Source organism: Coenobita brevimanus, chromosome 71, assembly GCF_032717465.1.
Source record: "Coenobita brevimanus isolate Jiangsu-jjx chromosome 71, ASM3271746v2, whole genome shotgun sequence".
NCBI classification, from domain to species: Eukaryota; Metazoa; Arthropoda; class Malacostraca; order Decapoda; family Coenobitidae; genus Coenobita; species Coenobita brevimanus.
Window position 1 is genome coordinate 50,870,945 of NC_137024.1, and position 23,181 is coordinate 50,894,125.

General features: G+C 45.0%; 1 protein-coding gene across 1 annotated transcript in view; it reads left to right on the plus strand.

Moving 5' to 3' along the window:
* Vps13 (vacuolar protein sorting 13C) overlaps positions 1 to 23,181 on the plus strand; it is a 1,164,731-nt gene that overhangs the window by 171,093 nt on the left and 970,457 nt on the right. Inside the window, exons 8-9 of the mRNA XM_080277871.1 lie at positions 10,663 to 10,789; positions 19,552 to 19,783. Of these exons, the coding sequence (XP_080133997.1) occupies positions 10,663 to 10,789; positions 19,552 to 19,783 (359 nt within the window). The remainder of the gene's footprint in view (positions 1 to 10,662; positions 10,790 to 19,551; positions 19,784 to 23,181) is intronic.

Sequence of the window (23,181 nt, forward strand, 5' to 3'; positions counted from 1 at the left end):
GATACTTATTGTTCATTGTCTGCATCCCCGTTGTCATCCGGCAAAAGAGGGGAAGGGTCACTGAGTCCGTCAGCTGATAAGGTTGGTGAGGCGGTGGTCGGTGTATTTGGTTAAGTTACCCTTGAGGTTGATGGTTGAGGGCTTGCTGAGCGAGGTTGAGCAGCTGGGCGTGTCTGTCTATCAAAATTTTATTTCACTATTCATTATTATTTATCACCAGAGTGAAAAATCCACAAGTAATCAAATCCACAAGCTTGAAGTCTGCAATCATTAAGAGTTTACTGTATGATGTGTGTATATATATATATATATATATATATATATATATATATATATATATATATCCCATTGAATCCCAGGGGTGCTGGGCGAGGCATGGCGCTGGGAGGGTAGTAGGCGTACCGCCCTCTGCCTATCGATTCATAGTCGCGAAGCTCATAGGTCCCTACCTGGGGGTTCCCTACTTTATAAAGACTTGAAAAATCCCAGTTCTATCCAATACTCGGGACACTGGGTTCCAATGGGTTAAAGAGACTGATAGGTTTGCCAGTCATTAACCCATTGTATCCCAGGGGTGCTGGGCGAGGCATGGCACTGGGAGGATACTAGGCGTACCGCCCTCCGCCTATTGGCTCATAGTCGCAAAGCCCATAGGTCCCTACCTGGGGGTTCCCTACTTTATAAAGACTTGAAAAATCCCAGTTCTGTCCAATACTCAGGACTCTGGACTCCAATGGGATATACAGTGGGCTCGCACAGTGCGCGTCACCGCAGTGCATGATTCGCCTTGTGCACGAGTGACCAAAAATCATAACCAAAAACCTTTTAATGCACGAGTTTACCGCACAGAACGCAAGGCAGAGGCAAGGAGTGGCTCAAAAATGCCATTTTCTACTAATGCGCGACCACCCCTCACAGAGTGCGTCACGTGTCGTCATGTTGATGCACAGAAATTCCCGGGCATTCTACTACGCAGCTTGGGGTACAAGGGAGCGGGCGCGCCATAACAGTCCCGGCTCGTGCACTGTGCGGATCCGCTCTGTACAGCTAACATGTCGTGTACAACGTGTGGTGTTTTTTGTGCTGCCTGTACTTTGTTGCACCATAGCTCCAACCCCAAAAGTAAAGAAACTTGTGACGCACGCCACCAAGTTAAAGATAATTAAGATGAAGGAGGAGGGTCAAGGAAACACGGCTATCGGAAGAACCCTGGGACTGGCTGAATCTACAGTGAGAAGTGTGTGGAAGAACCGTGAAGCCATAAAGGCTGTAGTGAAGACGTACGGTGCCTCTGACCTAGACGGCCGTTCGCGGGTGGGAAATCGTGCTATGATATTAATGGAGTACTATCTTGCCACCTTCGTAATGCAGAAAGAAAAGGAAAGTGTTCCACTCAATGGAAGATTTATTCGGAACCAAGCCCAGCTGTTTTACAAGGTTGCATCTCAAAGGTTAAAAGTGGAAAAACCGTTCAGGGCATCGGTTGGATGTCTGGACCATTTTCTCAAGCGCAAGGAACTCCGTTACGTGAAATTGTCTGGTGAACGTGCCTCTGCCGATGAGCTGGCCGCGAGAGACTATCCTGCAATATTTAAAACAATTATTGAAGAGGGATAGTACACCAAGGGCCAGATCTACAACATCGATGAAACGTCCTTATATTACAAGGCCATGCCAAAATCAACTTACATTGCCAAAAGACAGAAACAACCCCATGGTCGCAAGCTCCAGAAGTGTAAGATGACGGTAATGTTCGCTTTAAACCTGTCTGGGAGCCACAAGATGAGGCCAGTTGTTGTACACACAGCTTCACACCCAAGGTGCTACAAAAACCTCACGAACATGGATGCAAGTGGCGTGTATTGGTATAAGTCCGTAAATGGTTGGATGACTGGGAACATTATGGCAGACTGGTTAATGAGGCGGTGTGTCCCTGATGCGAGAGCCAAGTGTCGGGAACTGGGCATTCCATTTAAGATGCTCCTTGTGCTTGATAACGCACCAAGTCACCCTCCATACCTAGAAGATCTTCACAAGGATTGTCGTGTTGTGTTTCTGCCGCGTTGTGTTTCTGCTGCCCCGCACAATGTCACTAATGCAGCCACTGGATCAAGAACTAATCGCCACAGTGAAGCATTTCTACCATAAGGAAATGTACGACTACCTACGCAGGAAGACCGACACACAAGAGGAGCTTCATGCCCTACAAGAAGATCACGACGAAGACCTTGATGAGGCATCTGCTCCCGTTCCATCTCCACCAGCACCTCTATCCCGACCTACCACAGATGCCATGACTGTTGAGGCATTTTGGCGTAACTTTACGGTGAAGGACACAGTTGAATTTCTCCTTCAAGCCTGGCACCAGATTACACCTGGAACGGTGGACCATACGTGGCGAATGCTTGTGCCTCACCTGTGCATCACCCAGAAGATGGCCATTCAACCACTGGCCGATGCTGAAGCAGCAACATTGACAGCAGCACAAGCTGTACCAGGTTTCGAGGACGTTACATTGGCGGACACACAAGAAGTGCACACTGCTACTGAGGAACAGCCTCCCGAGGAAGTGTTGCAATGGATAGATGAGGCTGACGCCGAGCCCGACGCCAGACTGAGTCAAGTTGAGCAGCCTAGTGTGATGGAAGGCAGGACTGAGCTGTGTATGTCAAACATTAGCAAGATCCTTGCTGCCGTAGATAAGCTCAAGGAAGAGGTGAAGGCACAGGAAGTGAGCAACCTAAGAACGGAGGAACTTCTGGTTGGTATTGACAAACTCTTCCGTTTCTACACAGACAGGCACAGGGAAGAAATAATCAGGAGAAGACAGACGCTCATAACAAGCTACACACAGCGGGCTCAAGTTGGTGAAATAGCGGAACCATCGACATCGTCTGCTCCTGATCCTGTTGAGAATGAAGAGGATGCAATGTCAGAAGTGTCAGCATTCGACTTTGAAGGGTTTATGGCTGAAGTGAGTGGCTTGGATGCTCCTGGGGAAGGTGATCAAGAGGAGTCTGTGGAGGGAAGTGTTGGTTCATTGGGGAGTGCAGCTCTGTAAGTGTTGCTGCGCCTCGGAACCCTTGTTATTTAAGGTCATCAGGCCTGTTGTCTACTGTTGTTAAGGTGACTACCCGTATTTTTGTTATTGTAGCTATAATTTTAGTACAATGTCTGAAACATATGACCTTTATTATGTCTCTAAGGGCCAAAAAATGTCCGGGTATGAGGAGGTACCGCCCATATGTAATTATTCCCTTAAGATTATGTATTCGTAATACGCGAATTCCCAGTGCGTGAGCGCGTGCACCGCCCAATCTCTCGCGTACTATGCGAGCCCACTGTATATATATATATATATATATATATATTTAAGCAACGTTGGGTCTGGTTAGTACTTGGATGGGTGACCGCCTGGGAACACCAGATGCTGTTGGCATCCCTACGTCAAGTGGGGTTGGTGGAGGATTGGTGCCCCTCCCTGTAAAACAATTAACTCTAAGCCCTTGGCCACCCTGTCTGGGATACATGGCGTCTGGCAATGAATGAATGAATGAATATGTATATGTATGTAAGATCGGGAATGAATGGGCGAGGAAGATGCAAGGAAGAAGTTGCTTTATCGATGAATGAGGTGTGGCAGAGTGGAATGAGATACTACAAATGTGTCAGCTGGAGGTGTATGTATGTCAAGTTCAAGGTTGAGAAGGTGAAAGTGGCAGTGATTGTAGCATATGCACCATGTGAGGACAGGAGTGAGAAAGACAGGCTTTGGGATGAGCTGGGTGAAGTAGTGGGAGAAATGCCCAGGAGCTATAAAGTGATTGTGATGGGGGATATGAACGGAAGAGTAGGCACTGGTCCTGAGGATGACATAATGGGTTGCCATGGAGTACCAGTAGAAAATGATAATAGGAAGAGACTGAAGGATACGTGTCAGGAGACGAGGTTGCGCATTTGTAACTCGTATTTCAAACACAGAGATGCACATAAATATACATGGTATAGAGGGAATGGGGATCGTGTTGAAAGAAACCTAATTGATTACGAGCTCATAGAGAGGTCGATGATAGGATTGGTTGCTGATATGAGGGGTGTGAGAGGACGATGTGGAGGTCTGTCAGATCATATGATTGTGGTATGCAAGATCAAGCTGAGAGGAGTGAGGTACATCAGGAGAGAGAGGAGCAGTCAGGGAGAAAGACTGAAAGTTGAGAAGCTGAAGATCAGAGAAATGGCAGATGAATACAGGACCAAAGTAGAGGACGAGTTAGAATTACTGAATTGGAATGAAATGGATCTGGACAGACTGTGGAATGCATATAGGGAATGCTAAAGCGGTGTGTGGTGTGGCAAGAGTAACAACAAGGAAGAAAGGTATGGCATGGTGGGATGAGGAGGTAAAGAGAATGGTGGAGGAAAAGAGGAAGAAGTGGCTAAAGTGGTTACAGGATAGGGGTTCAGTTGAAATACTGTAAGAACTGAATATGTTGAGAGCAAGAAGCACTTAAAGAGACTAGTGAAGAGGAAAAAGGAGGAGGTAAATGAGGATCTAGGAAGAAAAATGAATGTGAACTACACTGAAAATAGAAAGTTATTCTGGAAAGAGGTGCAGAAATGTAGAAGTGAAAGTGGGAAGAAATGGGATGTTGTGAAGGATGCAGGTGGTAGATTATTAACCCATGGAGATGAAGTAAGGACCAGATGGAAAGAATATTTTGAAAGCCTGATGAATGGGGTTAGAGAGAGCAGAGCAGCTGTAAACATGATTGGTTTTTGGGGTGTGCAGAGAAGGAATGCATTGCCAGGAGACGTGATACTCGCACAGGTGAAGAGTGCTGTGAAGCGGCTGAAAAATGGGAAATCAGCTGGGGTTGATGAGGTGTATGCAGAGATACTTAAATGTAGTGGAGAGAATGGAATGAAGTGCTTGTTGGAGATATGTAAGAAGGCATGGATGAGTGAAACTTTGCCTGCAGAGTGGAAAAAGGCTGTGATTGTACCCCTGTACAAAAATAATGGTCAACGAAGTGAGTACAAGAATTATCGTGGCATAAGCTTACTGAGTGAGGTAGGGAAGGTATATGGAAGAATTATTATAGGGAAAGTAAGAGAGATATCAGAAGTCCTAGTGAGTGATGAACATATATATATATATATATATATATATATATATATATGTTTATATATCATCATCATCAGCCGTTTGAGTATCCACTGCAGGACCGGCCTATCTTGACCGAAGTCGGGACGATACAGCCAATGTATCTCTACCAAGTGGCTTAGGCTGTCTAGTAGAGATTGTATGTAGGGTGAGAAGTGCTTGTTAGTGTAATTGTAGTGTTGGAGTGGCTTTGGATGTGCCTGTTGTATATATACAGTATATATATACTGTATATATATATATATATATATATATATATATATATATATATATATATATATATATATTTTATATATACTGTATATGCATATATATTTATAATATATAGATAGATGGTGGCGACCATCATCCACTCACGTGATGTAGTGCTACCTACTTCTTCCTTGGCCTTTATCATTCTTTTTCTATGCCTCCCCTCCTCTGTTCCTGTTTCTCCCATCGTTCCTGTCACTTCTTATTGCTTTTCTTTCCTTTACAGGTGGCTTTACATTGAGTGACAAACCATTTACAACGCTGGGTGGTAACCATATAACCAACCCATACATGCTCCCTACGTGTCAACAAGTGGGTTGGTGGAGGGTTAGTGTCCCTCCCTGTAAAACAACTAACTCAAAGTCAAATGGCCACCCCTTACGGGATTATGGCATCTGGCAATAGATAGATATATATACAGTAATCACTCTAATATCCGGACGCCCAATAACCGAACATCCCCACTAACCGAACCTTATGGTCCTGGGATCAAACATTCCCAAAATGGTCCGAAAACGCAAAAAAATTAAAAAAAAAAAATCGATTTTTTGCCGTCCGTAATTTGAACTTGCCGCACGTGCCGCGTGAGAGCATTGTTTTGGTTCGTCATTCCTCCGACGTCCGATAGAGCGCCGCTGCATCCTCCCCACTTCCCGCCTGTCTCTCTCCGCGACTGGACCTACGCTCTTCGCAATGGCTGCCCACGTGCTCGCTTTTGTGGCGGTGCCGTACTTGCTGTAAGGCCTCCTGCTGCTCTCTGCCCTCCTCTTAGTGTGTGTGATGATGGCCCCGCCACCTGAGAAAAGGAAGAGAGTGATGTTGACTCTGGAAAAGAAGAGGGAGATATTGGAGAAAGTTGATGCGGGTTGGTCTTCTTCACGCATTCTCCGCGGGTTTAACCTGGCCCGGTCGACTTTGTTCGATATCAAACATTCCCGAGACAAACTCATGCAGTACACGGCTGACTTCTCGTCGAGAAGCAAATGCAACGTGGAAAGGAAGGTTATGTTTACCCCAAGTTTGCAGAAATCGACCGATCCACGTTGATTTGGTACCGACAGCAACGTGCAGCTGGTGTGATGGTACGTGGAACGGAACTGAAGGCTCTTCTGAGAAGTTTGCAAGGCTTCACGACGCCCTAGACTTCAAGGCATCCGAGGGTTGGCTCTTCGCGTTCAAGTTGCGGCATGGCCTTACTAACTGTAAAGCACATGGCGAAGCATTGAACGCTAACGAGGATGGAGTTGACGAGTTTCGGCACAAGGTGAAAGGCTTGATCGACAGGGAGGGCCTCACTCACGGTCAAGTCTATAACCAGACGAAACTGGCCTATTCTATCGCTTGGTGCCAACGAACACTCTAGCCGATGAGACGGAGAAGCGTGTACCTGGCCGCAAGCTTTCTAAGGAACGGATATCTGCTTTGTGTTGTGCCAGTGCTAACGGCATGCACCGGCTTAAGCCCGTTGTTGTTGGCCGTGCAAAGCAGCCTCGGTGCCTTCGTGGGGTGATGGATGTCCTTCCTGTCGTATGGTACCATTCTTTGAAAGCATGGTTCACAGCTGTGATTTTCAAAGACTAGTTTCACCGTCACTTCGTCAGGGAGGTCATCCAGTACCAGACGAAGACACTGGGAATCCCTCGCGACCAGGTAAAGGCTCTTCTTCTCCTCGACAATGCACCTGCCCATCTGTGCGATAAGGACTTGGTTGCTGAGAATGGCCGTATTAGGTGCATGTTTCTGCCACCTAATACGACTGCTCTCATTCAACCCATGGACCAAGGAGTGATCGTGGCAACAAAGTGCCTGTACCGTCGGAAGTTCCTGGACGAGGTGATGGTTGTTCTCGAGGACGAGGATGAGCGCAGGGAAGGACGTGACACTCGAGGCAAGCGGACTTTGGAAAACCTTCGCCGCTACAACAAGTCTGCGCTGTACAACTGGGCTAGTGCATGGAAGGAAGTCCCTGTGAAAACTCTTGAAAATGGTTGGTCTCGTCTGCTTTTCGGAACAGATGTGGAGTACAATTTTCTAGGGTTTGACGTGGATGACTTCCATGCACGGCTACGTACGCACGGCAACAATGTTGATGTGGACGATGTTCGTGAGTGGTTGGACGACGACGAGGGCGATCCTGGGTATCAGACGTTGTCTGATATCGAGATCGCGTCTTTGGTTGCTGGTGTCAGTCCCGAACTTGAAGATTCCGACGACGAAGGCGATGATGATGTGGACTCCTCTCAGCAGGACACTACTCCAGCCATCCCCAAGCTGAGCGCACTCCGGGAACATCTAGAGTTCGTTCTAGACTACCTGGAACACCCGGACTGCGACAGGGAGATGGGGCCCTTGGGATTCATGGAGGAAGTGCGTGCTTTCCGGCAGCGCATCATCAATCGCCAGAATTGTCGGTCCTTGCGTCAGTCAACGATTGACAGTTTTTTCAGGCCCGTGACCCCCGCTGTGCCAAGCCCTGGCTCCACTCCGTTGCCTCCCCAAGACAGGCCCTCATGCTCCGAGCCACAGCCCAGCACATCAGCTACAGTGGAGTCACCGCTCGATGTGAGTTTGCGGCTTTCCTCAAAGTCTTCTGTAGTCGGTACGCCATCACCACGACCCAGCGATGCACCCCTTGGTCGCCTGCCAGTGATACTTTCGGACTCTGACAGTGAATAAACAGCAAGAACTTCTCCACTAGACCACACGGGAATTTTGAGTGTTGTGCAGTGAAAAAAAATGGTGTGTTGTTTTAAGGTTTTCGAAATGAGAGAAAAGACTCAGTGGAAACAAAATTTAACGTAACTAACCTTCTTTGTTTTGGCTTTAGAAATTTTGAAAAGATTGGGAAAAGTTAATGTGCAACACTAAATTTTACTGGAACATTATTTGGACTAAAGTGAACACTGTGAAGAGAACGGACTTCTGTGTGTTATTGACTAAGTTCAGTGCAAGACTTCAGGAAGAGTGTACTGCAAGTGCTTCAGGAAATCGTTCTTACTGTCAGAGTCTGAGATGAGGCGGTTATTCATCGAGGTGGCCAGGGACTTGCTGTAAGTAGCCAGAATGTTTCATATTGTACTTTTTTCCATACTATACTTACCAGAATGTTTCATACTGTACTTTTTTCCATACCATACTTACCTCATGCATGTGCAGTAGGAATGTGTTTTTCAGAGTTAGGCTAGGTTAGGGTCCATAAGTACCAGAATGTTTATTAATGTATGAACATACTTTTAAACCCTCATTTTATGTTTCTTTTGCATTTATTTCAGTCATTTATGTGCCTTATTGGTGTGATTTGGGTGTTAAACAGGTGCTATGCATGTCCAGAGGGAGTTGTATAGGTGTTTCTCTGAGTTAGGGTCCATAAGCTGGGGCCCAATATCCGGACGAAACCAATAACTGAACCTACCGATGGCTCTATTGATCCGGATATTGGAGGGGTTACTGTATATATATATATATATATATATATATATATATATATATATATATGTATATATATATGTGTGTAGTTAAACACCTAAGACAGTCCCTTCCACCATTATGCTGAGGAATGAAACAAGAGCTGTTACAGCTGTACAGCTACAAACAACAGGGAAACAGATTTAACAAGCAACCTTTATTTATGGGTAATGCATTACAGTGTCAGTGGTTGATGGGCTATGCAATTATCAATAAATATTATTTTCAGGAGTGCATCAAGAATTACCGAATATCAAGAAGTAGCGAGGGGGCTTGGAACGTAACCCTTGCTAATTTGGGGGTGTGGTTACTGTACTGTATGATACTGTGCAATGTTGTAATTAATATAGTTACCTGAATCTGATGCATATAGAAACTAGTGAACATATCCAAATGTAATGAAACAGTAGGCCTACAAGTCACAGATAACAATTCCTGGACTGCCGAGATGATTCTGAACGTCTGCCGAACAATGAAAGACTTTCATAAATGGGACTATTTCTCAAAACTGCTGAAATTTCGGATGTACCGAATAATCAGATGCCGAATAATTGGACTTCTACAGTAGTCTGAAAGACATGACATTTATACATTGATTTCACATAATTACAGAAATAAGCTTGCAGCCACAGGCTTGTCATTTGGAGCAAATGGCAATACGTGTCAGTGCTACGAACTCTCTTGTTTCATTTCATTTATAAAGGCTCAGACATGCATGTGTGTGTCGGCCATGGTTACTTGATGGTTATTCTCAGTGTTGCTTTATCTCTGCCAGCCTCCCTATTCAGGCCCTTATCCCAGAGGCCACACTCAGTGACCTTGTCCCTGGTCTTTTTCGGTCTGCCTCGCAACCCAACCCCTAATGTTAACATTTATCACTTTCTGCACCCAATCGTCATCCCCCATCTTCTACACCTGGCCAAACCATCTCAGTCTACCTCCCCTCATCACATCATTACACTCCAGTCTCATGCTACCTCTTAACACTTCCATCTTAAACCTAGCCCCCCCCCCCCCATCAGCCTCGCATCCAAGGATGCACTGCACATCCACTTAATCATTGTCATATCTTTATGTTTGAGCCTGTGAAAACTGTATCCTCTTCCATTACTGCCCAGGTCTCACTACCATACACCATTACACTCCTAACACATGCCACATAAAAAGATCCCATAACACAGAGGGAGAGCCCTTTCATTGTCAGGAGGGGCAACAGCTCCCAGAACTTCTTCCAACTACTTCTCACTCTAGCTACAGAGCTAGCTCCTGCCCCACCACCAGCACATAACATGTTTCCCAAATAACAAAACTCTTCTACACACTCACAAGACTCACCAGCAAGATCAATCCTTTCATGCCTGACAATCTCCACCTGCTCTCTCCAACATGCCACACACATAAAATCAGCATTATCTCGCAGTCTACCTCTGATACCACTGCATCACTTGTGCATCCATTTATCACAAACTCTGCACAAGATATGCTATCCCCGACTCACAGCACACATGAAATCAGCATTATCCTTGTATGACACAAATCAGGTTGCACCAAACTTTAGCGTTGCAGCAGATCTTTTCACTAGATTTAACAACAAAACTTATGTCTTTCATTGTGTATATGATTTTTATGGCTAGAAATTTAATCTCAACCACTTGGTTACTGCCTTGCCTCAGCACCATTACAAAAATGATACGATGATTGTGTTGATTGTTTTTGAAAATAAAATTATAATTTAAGAGAAATAATGTAGCTTATGGTCTCTGTCATCATGTTTCTGTCAGGTGTGAGCCGCCACCAGTACTCAAACATCATGGCACTGTTAGACTCCTTGAACCGGCTGCAGGTTTCTTCCAAATTCAGAAAATATCGGCCGGCCTCCAAGGAGATTAAGGGACACATCAAAGACTGGTAAGTTTACTGGAGAGTATCCCACTCTGTCTGGCAAAGCAGAACAGTCAGCCACAGATAAGCAACCTTAAGCACTCGTCTGCCTGTGGACCAGACAACACAAGAAACATTCACCTTAAACACCTTGGACCACAAGACATATAAGCACTCATCAACATATCAGACTGCGACTACTCAGACAACATAATACCCAACATATGAAAGCATGGCATTAATATCACTGTCCCTAAACCCAACAAAGACCCTACGTTACCTTCCTCACACTGCCCCATCACACTCCCCTGCGCCCCCTCTAAAGTCACTGAACGACTGGTACAGCAACTAGTCACACCTCACATTCCCCAGGCCCAATCACAACATAGCTTTAGGCCACTACACTCCACAAACACCCTTCTTACAGACCTTAGACAGAGAGTTTTTGATGGCATGAATTCAACTAGGCCATCACACAGAACACTCCTATTCACACTAGTCATCAGCAAAGCGTTTGATGCCATCCCTCGCCACAACCTCACAAACAAAATACTCAACACAAACATGCACAATAACACAAACAGATGATTGGCAAACTACTTAGCAGGCAGATGTGCACACGTAACATTTGCCGGTCAGTCTTCTAACATCAGAAACTTCACAAATGGCGTCCCCCAAGGATCTGTTTTGTACCCCACACTCTTTAACCTATACATGCACGACATACCCACACCCCACACACCAAAGATGCACATAGCTTCTTATGCAGATGATACAACACTTACATGTATGCACCAAAATGCAAACACAGCTGCACACATCCTCCAACCTTACCTCAACACACCACATGAATAGTTCACCACAAACAGGCTCAAAATAGCCCCAGCCAAATCTACAGTGACCCTTCTCACAAACTGGACAGCAGAACACAGTCACATTCCACACCACACCATAAACAACACTCCCCTACTACACATACACATACGCACACATACACACACACACAAAATCCTTGGTGTAACATAAATCAATGTCATTTAAACAACACATCACAAACATTAAAAATAAAATAACACCAAGACTCAGTCCCTTGAGGTCACTTGCCCATACAACATTCGGACACAACAAAGAGACCACCACCGTGGTATACAAATGATACGTACATTCAGTGATAAATTATGTAAGCCCTGCCTGGGCTCCTAACCTCACGAAAACACACTTCAACACTATACAGACCATACAGAACTAGGCCCTAAAAATAATCACAGGCTGCACAGCTACTTTGCCCACAGACCACCTACATCAAGAAACCAAAGTCCTCAAAGTCAAGGATCACCTAGACATGAGAGGCACCCAGATTCTTGCTGCAGCCTCCACAAACCTGCAACATCCACAGCATTACATGGCAGCACATCCACCCACAGCAAGGAACATCAAAACAACACCCAGCACACGATATCATACACAAATACTGTCATCTCTCCCCCCTTGCCCACCTCAGACCTGCTTCCAGAAGCATATCCACACTCAATCACTCGCCACTCCATTCAGTCACTTAAAGACAACACACAGCTGCATGCACGGCTTCCTAACATCCACCCTCCTGAATCTTATCTCCCTCATGAGGACAGGGTCCACCTGGCCAGGCTGAGATGTGGGCACCATCCAGCCCTCTGAAGCTGCCAGAAGAGGCTGGATGACTCCGTTGTTGATGCCTGTCCAGGATGTAACACAGCACCCCATACTATTAAACACATTATGGAAGACTGCATTGCACACAATCACCTATGCCAACAACACAACATACACTCTTTGAGAGCTGCGTGGGAAAGTCCGGTCTCGGCCATGGCCTTCCTAAGGGACTCGAGGCTGTTCGGCCAGACTGCCTAGGGAACAACTACTACTACTACTACCACAGATAAGCAGTTTCTTCTATGGGGACATCCTGCAGGTACAATACAGTACATAAACCATGTAAGGAACCAAAACTCCCTTGTGGTAGACAGCACCTCATGAAGGTCAGACTAGGGTCCTCCATTATGGTGAGGTGCAGGGAAATGAGATTTGGCATCAGCATGGGTTCTGCAACTGCATCGCTCCACCTAGTATGCACAGTGCCCCTGCACATAGGCATCTTATCAGCACCTGATGTTGAATGTACATTATATTAGCCTATCATCTACTAGATTTGTTAGTGGTAGTAGGGGTCACTCACCTTCTGCTCACTTGATGTAGTGCTGCTCATTGGCACCTGCCCTTTCCTTTCTTCCTTCCTCCTTTCTATCCTTCTTCTTTTGTCTTTCCTTCATCCTTTCCTCTTCCTTCTGTGTATGGGTGACTGTACAGTGAGTGACAAGCCAAGCGGTTTTCTGTGCACCAGAAACCATTTACTACGCTGGGTGGTAACCACATAACCAGATTATGGTGCCTGGTGGTTTAGTGGGTAATTAAGGCTCTCCAGTCGGATTGAGTCGGTGCAGATTTATATCCAGTGGGTGTTTGGGGTTTATTGCTCACGTAATGCCACTCATGGGTGAGTGAGGCTGGCCACAATCATCTTAAATGTCAAGACCAACTGGCCTAGCCTCGGGCTTCTATGCCCCTCATGGGGCAACACTGGATTAGATGATGAATGAATGACGACTACTAGATAGGCCTATGTCCGAAGATTCCAAGCAGAGGCTGCAAGACCGCTACCAGTGAATGGGAGTGTGACTCATTCAGTTGGGCATATTTTGTTTAGTATCTCTCTCTCTCTTTCTCTCTCCTGGCTCTCTGGACCCTTCCTCACCCTGCCATAGGGTGGGAAAGGAGGTCTGGATGGTGATGATGATGGTTGCAGTACAATACTGCTGATAGTTCTCTTACCTTTGTATTTTTCCCACTGCAATCCCTGATTCTTTCCACTAAATACATAACAGTAGTGCCCTGACATAAAATATAGTATAGGGAATGAACTGTATATGGCATTAGAATTTTGGTGTACGTTCAACCCAGCGCTTACACAGGTGCATGTTTCCTCTTACATGGTCAACCTAAATGGGATCCATTCACCCCATATCTGGCAGTATCACTGTATATGTGGATATTTATTGGTGGAAAGCATCATGACATTTCAGATTAGCTGTGCAGTGACATCTTTACACATAAACTTCTCAGCAGTTCATCATACAACCCTTCCTTCAGCCATCTCTTTGCACACGTGGCTCCCTAGACTGACCTGGCTATGTTTCTGCATAAGAAATTTGTGTTTTCTGTGTGTGTGTGTGTGTGTGTGTGTGTGTATAATTCACCAGGTCAGTCAGGATCACGTGACGGTTGTGATCATCAGCATTTTTCCCCTCCCAGAAGAGAACTGAGCGCTCATATAGTCCGATCTAAGGGCAAAGCCTTGACCATCACTAATGCACACACCCATCCTCTTGCTCAAGGAGGACAGTGACCACCCGCTTTGTTAGTGAAACTTTTTGCAACCCAAGCAAGACGTGAACCCCCGTCTTAGTAGCTGCTAAGCGAGAACATTACCACTGAGCTGACGAGCAGTGTGTGTGTGTGTGTGTGTGTGTGTGTGTGTGTGTATTTTTACCATGGCGGGTTTTGCTTATATTCACTCAAGTGTAAAAGGACAGAGGCTGTTGCAGGACAGTTTCATTGGAGATATTAACCTTTGTCTTTGGCTACAAAAAAGGAAATGTGATTCTCGGTCATCCATGAGAAAGTTGTTATTGTGACTGGTTCTTTTGTTGTTAACAACTCCAGGATGCTGTTAGTGTGGAAGACTCACAAACTTTGTGAATGAGTGTTGCTTCTGTCATCCCACGAAATCATTAAAGTGAGAATGGTAGTAAAAGTATCCAAGTACTGATTAAGACAGAAAATTTTGAAGGTTTCTGTGCCTAGCACTAGTATAACTTGCAACATCAACATCGTGCATAGTATAGCAAGGCCAGGGAAGTACAGTATATGCCAATGCCTGTATTGTGGTACTGTAGTTTTTTTTTTTTTTTTTTTTTTTTTTTTTGATGGACCAGTGCTACTCCTACAATTTGAATACTAAGTTGTTGTATGAAATTTGACGAGCTTTAGGTATGAAGTAGGAATAAATCTCCATGATTACTTGTCAAATCAACCCTCCAGTCTGATTACACTTGACTATCAATTGAACTGAATGGAATTAGGAATCTTTGTCAAGGTAAACTATCACATACATCTATCATCTAATCCTGTGTTGCCCCATGAGGAATGTAGGAGCTCAGGGCTAGGCAAGTTGGTCCTGACATTTACGATGAGAGTGACCAGCCTCACTCATCCTTGAGTTGCATTACGTGAGCAATGAACCCCAACCACCCCTTGGATAAATCCGTCGTATTAGCATGTCATGAAAAAACTTATCAGTAATCAATTTAGGATCATATATGATTTTTAGTGGGAAAGTGGCAATCAGGCTAGATAATTGATTAGTACAATAGCATTATTTCAGTGACCTGAAGGAGCTTCCTTATGCGGTTTCCACACATGTGGAATGCTCATTTAACACCATAGCTGCATATGTAGTGTCAGCTATAGTGTGTTCAAATTTGTTTGTTGTTGAGGAACTCCATTCTGTCTAGTTGAGCACAATCTTCACCTGTAGGCACGTAACCACACCTGCAGGGACCATAACATGAAGTGAACTGATGTTTCCTTGCAGTAGACAGTGCCTCGTGGTGATAGGTGGGGGCGACCATCATCCACTCACTTGATGTAGAGCTGCTTATTTCCTTCATATTCATAATTCTTTTACTACTTTTCCCCACCTTTCTTGTCAGTTTTATTACCCTTCTTTTCGCTTCCGGTGACTGTACACTGAGTGACCTGTAATTCAGAAAACTATGTATAATATTGTGTGGTACCCATATACCTCAAGAACAGGGTGATGTGGAGCCTGTTATGTTGCCTCTGTTGACTGGATGGAGACACAAATCCAATGTCTATCCAGGAATGAAACCTCCACACCCTTCCCTGTGCCTTGCTGTGGGGGATGCAAGGGAGCATCAGCTTACTTTATGGGACACTCCAGCCAGGGTGATTGCTTATCTGTGGTTGATGGGGTCGGCTTGGCCGAACGGACCGGGGTTGCTCAACAACAACAACAGTGCTGTCACACCAGGGCATGGGAAAGACAGTTCCCAAATGTTCACTGCATTTGCATCTGTCCACCCAATTAACAGGGCCACCATAGTAGGCTGCATGTCATCCCATTAGTTGATTAAATGGTTACTACCCAGCATTGTAAATGATTTACAGGGTTACAGGAAACCATTAGGCTTATCACTTTTCACTTAGTGCAGAGTCACTTGGAGTGGAAAGAAGAGTAATAGAAATGACAGGAAGGATGGGTACAGTTGAAAGAGAGAAGAACAGACAGAACAAAGAATGATAAAGGTGAAGGAAGAAGCATGCAGCTGGATGATGGTTGCTTCGAAACAGTTCCTGACTTTACATGGGTCGTAAATTTAAACCCCCCCTGGGGGTAGGTTTTTTTTTCAAGAATACTCCTCCAGTATCCCTGCTTGTCGTAAAAGGTGACTAAAAGGGTTGGCAGAGGGTTAATGCCCCTCCCCTGAAAACAACTAACTAAAACGACAAACAAAAAGCCTCGGACAAGGACTGACCAAATGATGACGACCCAGGACCGGACAAAGGACTTGGTAATGACTATGTGGAATGTAAGAGGAGCGAATGATGAGGTGAAAGAGAGAGAGATTGTGCAGGTGCTTGAGGGTGCAAAAGTGGATGTATGTGGAATAATTGAAACAAAATGGAGAGGAGAAAGTGTGAGAGAATGGGAGTATGGATGGGGTATATGTGCAGGAGTAGGTGAGAATGAGAGAGCAAAGGAAGGAGTATGTATAGTTGTGAGTAAAAGATGGAAGAAGAACATAAGACAGTATGGATCAGTTGGGTCAAGTATTGTGTGGGTAAAGATGAAAGTTGGAATACAAATGTGGGCAATTGTGTGTGTGTATGCGCCAACGCAAGATCGTGCTAGAAGAGTGAGAGAAGAGTTCTGGACAAATGTGGAAGTGTGCATGGAAAAGTTTGGAAGGAATGAGAGAGTGTTTTTGATCGGTGATATGAATGGTAAAGTAGGGAATGTGAAGGTGGATGGAATAGTTGGCGAGTGGGGTGTGCCTGCTGCGATAGATGAGAATGGCAGTGCGTTAGTGGACATTTGTGCTGGGAGGGGGTTGGTGATAGCCAATACCCTCTTCAAGCATAAAATGATCTACATGTATACATGGCGAGTGATGAGAAGGGTGGGTGGGGAACTGAATGAAAGGAAGGCAATGATTGATTATGTGTGTGTGGATGAAAGGATGCGAAGATGTGTAATGGATGCAAGAGCTTATAGAGGTCGAGGTAATGGACTTTCTGACCACTACTTGGTGGTGGCCAGAATTAGGATACAAGTAAGATGGGGGAATAGAAGAAGGGAAAGACGAGAGGAAGGAGTAGTTGCAAGGAGAGTGGAAAGGTTACAAGAGGATGAGAAAAAGGCAGAGTATAAGAGAGAAGTGGGGGAACGATTGGGCAAATATGAATTGGAGCGGATGGGGGATGTAGAAGGTGTGTGCAAGATATTTACAGAAGAAATATGTGCAGCATGTGATGTGGTGTGTGGGAAGAGGAGAAGACGGAGGGGGGGTGCAAGGAACAGCGTGGTGGACTGAAGAGGTGAGTCAGGCTGTGGCACAAAAGAAGAAAGCATACAATGAATGGATCAGAAGTAGGGGCGTGAAAGAGGTTGAGAGGCGGAAGAGAGAGTTGTATGTAGAAAGAGAGAGAGAGGTGAAAAGATTAGTAAGAGAGAGTAAGAAAAGAGTGGATAGGAATTTGGAAGGAATGTGAATGTAAAGTGGAGGGACTGTAAGAAGATGTTCTGGAAAGAGGTGAAAAGAGTAAGACAGGGTGGAAGTGAGGTTAGCAGGGGAGTGAAAGATAAAAATGGTAGATTACTAGTGGAGAAGGGAGAAAAAGTGAGCAGATGGAGAGAACACTTTAAGGAATTGTTGAACATACAGGATGGAAGTAATGTGAGTATAAGTGGCTGGGGAATGGCTGGGAGAAGGAGGGAGGTGAGAAGACAGGAAGAAATCAGTAGGATAGAAGTTGTGGAAGCAATGAAGAAAGTTAAATTGGGGAAAGCCCCAGGAATTGATGGAATGTGTGGTGAAATGCTGAAGCATGGGGGAGAGATAGTGGTAGAATGGATGTGGAAGATGTGCAGATTGGCCTGGGAGGAAGGTAGAGTCCCAGAGGATTGGAAGTCAGGTATAATTATTCCCTTGTACAAAGGAAAAGGGGAAAAAGAAGTGTGTGGTAATCATAGGGGCATGTGTCTTCTTAGTATAATAGGAAAAGTGTATGGTAGGATACTTATTCACAGAGTTAGAGAAGGAACAGAGGAATTAGTTGGAGAAGAACAGGGAGACTTTAGGAAGGGAAGAGGTTGTGTAGATCAGATATTCATACTTAGATCTTTAGTGGAAAAATTTCTAGAGAAGGGAAAGAAGTTGTATGTGGCTTTCATGGATTTGGAGAAAGCATATGACAGGGTGGATAGACAAGGATTGTGGAAAGTATTAAGAATATATGGAGTAGATGGGAAGTTGCTGAATGCTGTGAAGAGTATGTATGATGGTGCTAAGGCTGCAGTGCGTGTGGTTGGTGAACTAAGTGAATTTTTCTATTTGGAGGTTGGGTTAAAAAAGGGATGTGTCATGTCTCCATGGTTGTTCAATCTGTTCATGGATGGGGTAATAAAAGAGGTACAAGGTAGGGTAGTTGATGTTAGAGTGGCCCTGGTGAGAGAGGATAGTGTTTGGAAACTCCCTGTACTGTTGTTTGCAGATGATACTGTGTTGTTGAGTGAAGACGAAGGGGAGCTGCAAGGCTTGGTGGATGAGTTTGGGAGAGTGTGCAAGAAACGGAATCTAAAGGTGAATGTAGGGAAGAGTAAAGTGATGGTCTTTGAGAGAGGTGAAGTCAGTGAATGTACAGCGAGGCTGGATGGTGAGGAATTGGAAAATGTGAGTATGTTTAAGTACTTGGGTAGTGTGATGAGTAAGGATGGAGGTTTGGAGGGCGAAGTGCTTGAAAGGGTACAGCAGGGAAGAAAGGTTGCTGGTTCTTTGAAAGCAGTGATAAGAAACAGCGAAGTGAGCATGGAAGTGAAAAAGTTAGTATTGTGATACCAACTCTAACGTATGGAAGTGAAGCTTGGTCATTGTTGGAAGGACGCAAGTCAAGAGTGAGAGCAGTGGAAATGAGTTACTTAAGAGGAGCCTCTGGAGTCACATGGAGAGACAGGCTGACGAATGAGGATATAAAGGAGCGTTGTGGTGTGGATGTGGATGTGATAGGAAGTGTTATGAGGAACACACTGAGGTGGTTTGGCCATGTGGAGAGGATGGAGGGTGAAAGACTGACGAAGAGAGTGTATGTGAGTGAGGTGGAGAGGGGAAGAGGGAGGGGGAGGCTGAGGATATGGAGGGATGGGGTGGAGAGGTATATGAGAGAGGAGGGTGTGAGCTGGGAGCAGGGCAGTGAAATGGCGGGGGACAGGACGACGTGGAGGCGATTTGTTTGTGGCCACCCCAAACGGGATTGAGGCGTATGGCAATAGATAGATAGATAGATAGAAGCTGAACCAGTTTCAGCAGGGCATTTCTGTGTATTTTAGAATGATGGTGATATTTTCCATGGTATTACTGAGTGCAGATTAAACAGGTGTTATAATTTTTCAGGTGGCGATATGCATATGAATGCAATCTGGAGAATATACGTCGAGTGAGAAAGAACTGGTCATGGGAGCATATGCGAAAACACCGAGCCACTTGCAAAAGCTACAAGGCTGTGTTTAAGGACAAGTTAGAGCATCGCAAATTGTCCTCAGCTCAACAGCAAGAACTTAAGGAGTGTGAACAAACCCTTGATGTCTTCAATATCACACTGGTCAGGCGGCAGGCTGAAATGGAGGTGAGAATTTAATTTAGCTGAGTCCAGTAGGAATGGTGCTGGAGAGGGATGTCTTCATGTGACTTTTGTAAGGTACCGTACTTCCTATCATATAATATGCACTTTTTTCCCCAAATATTACAGATTCACTCAGACCTCAATTAATGTGTCGTTGAGTAATGCAGTTTTGAAGTAATGCGTTCCTCTACTCTGTGACAAAGCTTGAGTAACATGGGGCTTGTATCAAAGTTACGTTGTTCATTTCCGCTCTGTGATGTCATACACCCAGCTTGCCCTACTCAGGAGGGAGCAGACCATAGTGTGGCCATCATTCAAAGTGGAGTTGGGGGATACACAGACATGTTTAATGTCAGGGTCAGTGCCTGTCAACATTAGCTCATCACTCAGTTTCTTCAGATCAGACAGGAGGCACCTCCACAACACCAAGAACCCTCCACCTTCACCTTCACCTTGATGATAGCTCTGCACCAGATGATGTCATTTCTATCATCTCAGCTCTGGACTTAAGAGGATTTGACTTAAATGACCAAGATGGTGATGCAGGACCACCAGTCAAATAGGGCAGTACTCCCAAGGTGGATGGAAAGCTGATGACAGAGAGAGTTGGAGCTGCCATTTCATCAGCCCGTGGGACTAGCGTCTGACCATCTCCCATTGCAGAACTTTTTCATTGTTTCAGTAACACAGAGAGTAGGCCAGCATGCTCTCCAGTACAAGTTCCTCTTACTGTCAACACCAAACTACATGCCCATTATACACTACACTTCCTGTTCAAAATTTGAGAAAAACTGGTTTTCAGCACCAAGCCTCAGAGTCCTCGGGGGGGGGGGGACCATAAATCCCCCACCATCTGCCACTTTCTTGGTGATGACCAAGCGAGATGCCTGGAGCCACCGTCTGACTGACTTTTTCATTTCTGGAATATATACATGGTCTTTCCTCCAACTTTCTCTCCTTTGAACACCACCTCTCCTCCTCTAAACCTCACCTCTTCCTCACTGAGACTCAGCTGTCTGAGGTGACTGATAGCAAACCCTTCTCTGTATCCTCCTACTTTCTCTACACTCACTTCAAAGCCAAAGGTAGCTGTTATGTAGATGTATTCAACAATATATCCTGCCCTCATATTCTTGAACTTGTTCTTCTGAATTCCCTACTTTCTGGCTTTGGTTGTCCTGTTGTTCTTTGACTAAATATATCTGTACTGTTTACTTATCCCTAATTCTGCTGACTATGAGGAAGTCTTTGACTGTCTTACTTCTAAGATGGAACACATCCTATCAGTTTCTTGTTTCTCAGAAATCTCCATTGTAGATTATTTCAGTGTTCAGCACTATCTGTGGCTCACCTGTCCTTTCACTGATCCACCTGGTGAACAAGCCTACATCTGATTTATCTTTAATGACCTAGAGCAGCATGTACAGCTTGCTACCTGTATCCCTAACTGCCTTGGAGAGAGTTCCAACATACTTGACCTCTTCCTTACAACTAATCCTTCTCTTATGCTGTTGATCTTTTCTCTCCATTGGGCTCCTCCAATCACAGCCCTATCACCTTAACCTGTTGTATCATTCCAGTAAGGCCTGTGGACCCTCCCAAGAAGCGGCTGCTGTGGCTCTTTGGAGCTGCTGATTGGGAGGCTTTCAGGCAATAGTTCTTTGATTTTCCCTGGAATGACTCACCCTGCCCTAGGGTGGGAAAGGAGGTCCGCATGATGATGATGATAATTAGTGTTTCCATGGCCAGAAGTATCTGAATGTGCTTTGTGCATTACAGAGGTTATACTCTTGGGCATTGAAGCATTCATTCCTATCTCCTATCCTGTGGCTAACACAAAAAGACAGTTTAATCACAGTTGCTCTAATACTGTCCACAACAAGGAGATGGCTTGCAAAAGGTACCAGAGCCAACCCGCCCCTGAATCTCATCTTTATGTTTCTGCTCAGAATCATGCTAAGTCTGTTCTTTGCTTTGCTAAGAATAATATCATTCTTACTAAATGCTCTGTGGTAGGTGGGGATGCCCATTATCCATTCACTCAGTATAGTGTTGCCTTACGGTCTGTACACTGAATGATAAGCCAAGTGGTTTCCTTTATCCAGGAAACCATTTACTATGCTGGGTGGTAACCATATAACCAGGGTTTTGCAGGATTAAGTGTCCCTCAGATACCCCTGTCTAAAATCACTAAATTATGGCAAACGTTTTGGAGAGCCTCAGAGGGCCCAATATATGCCCAGGGCCCCAACCAAATGAGGGGGTTCGCATGGCCATGTGGAATGTGAGAGGTGTGAATGAGGAGGGTCAAAGGGTGGAAGTGGTAAGTGTGATCAAGAGTGCAAGATATGCCGTGATGGCATTGTATGAAACTAAGATGAGAGGGTGTGAAGTGGAGGAGTGGGAGGGTGTAAAGTATGTAAAGTCGGGCATGAATGGGCGTGGAAGATGTAAGGAAGGAGTTGGTTTGTTGATGAATGAAGTGTGGCGGAGTGGAATGAGAGATAACAAATGTGTCGGCTTGAGATGTATGTATGTCAAGTTCAAGTCTGAGAAGGTGAAAATGGCAGTGATTGTAGCGTATGCACTGTGTGAGGAGAAGAGTGAGACAGAGAAAGACAGATTTTGGGATAAGGTGGATGAAGTAGTAGGAGAAATGCCCAGGATGTATAAAGTGATTGTAATGGGTGATGTGAATGGTGGAGTAGGCACTGGTTCTGTGAATGATGTAATGGGTAAGAATGGAGTACCAGGAGAGAATGATAATGGGAAGTGACTGAAGGACATGTGTCAGGAAAGGAGGTTGTGCATTTGTAATTCTTAAACACAAAGATGCACATAAATATACTCGGTATAGAGGGAATGGAGATCACGTCGTAAGGAGCGTTATTGATTACGTGCTTGTAGAGGGGGGGGGGGAAGAAGCAGGAGAGGAGTGTTGGTGGGACCTGAAGGAGATGGCAAGAGACAAATACTGGTGGAGAGAGTTCATTGAGGCCCTATGCATCCCGTGGGGTGCCACAGGAAATGATTGATTGATTGAGAGAAATCGATGCTGGGTATTGTTGCTGATATGAAGGCAGTGAGAGGAAGATGTGGAGGTTTGTCAGATCACCTGATTGTGGTATGCAAGATCAAGCTGAGAGGAGTGAGGTGGACCATGAGAGAGAGAGAGAGAGAAGCTGTCAGGGAGAGAGAAACTGAAAATTGAGAAGCTGAGGATCAAAGAAATGTCAGATGAATACAGGGCGAAAGTAGGGGTGGAGTTACAATCAGTGAAATGGAAGGAAATGGATCTGGACAGCTTGTGAAATTTATATAGAGATTGCTTAGTTAGGAATGCCAAAGTGGTGTGTGGTGTGGCAAGTGTAACAACTAAGGAGAAAGGTATGGCATGGTGG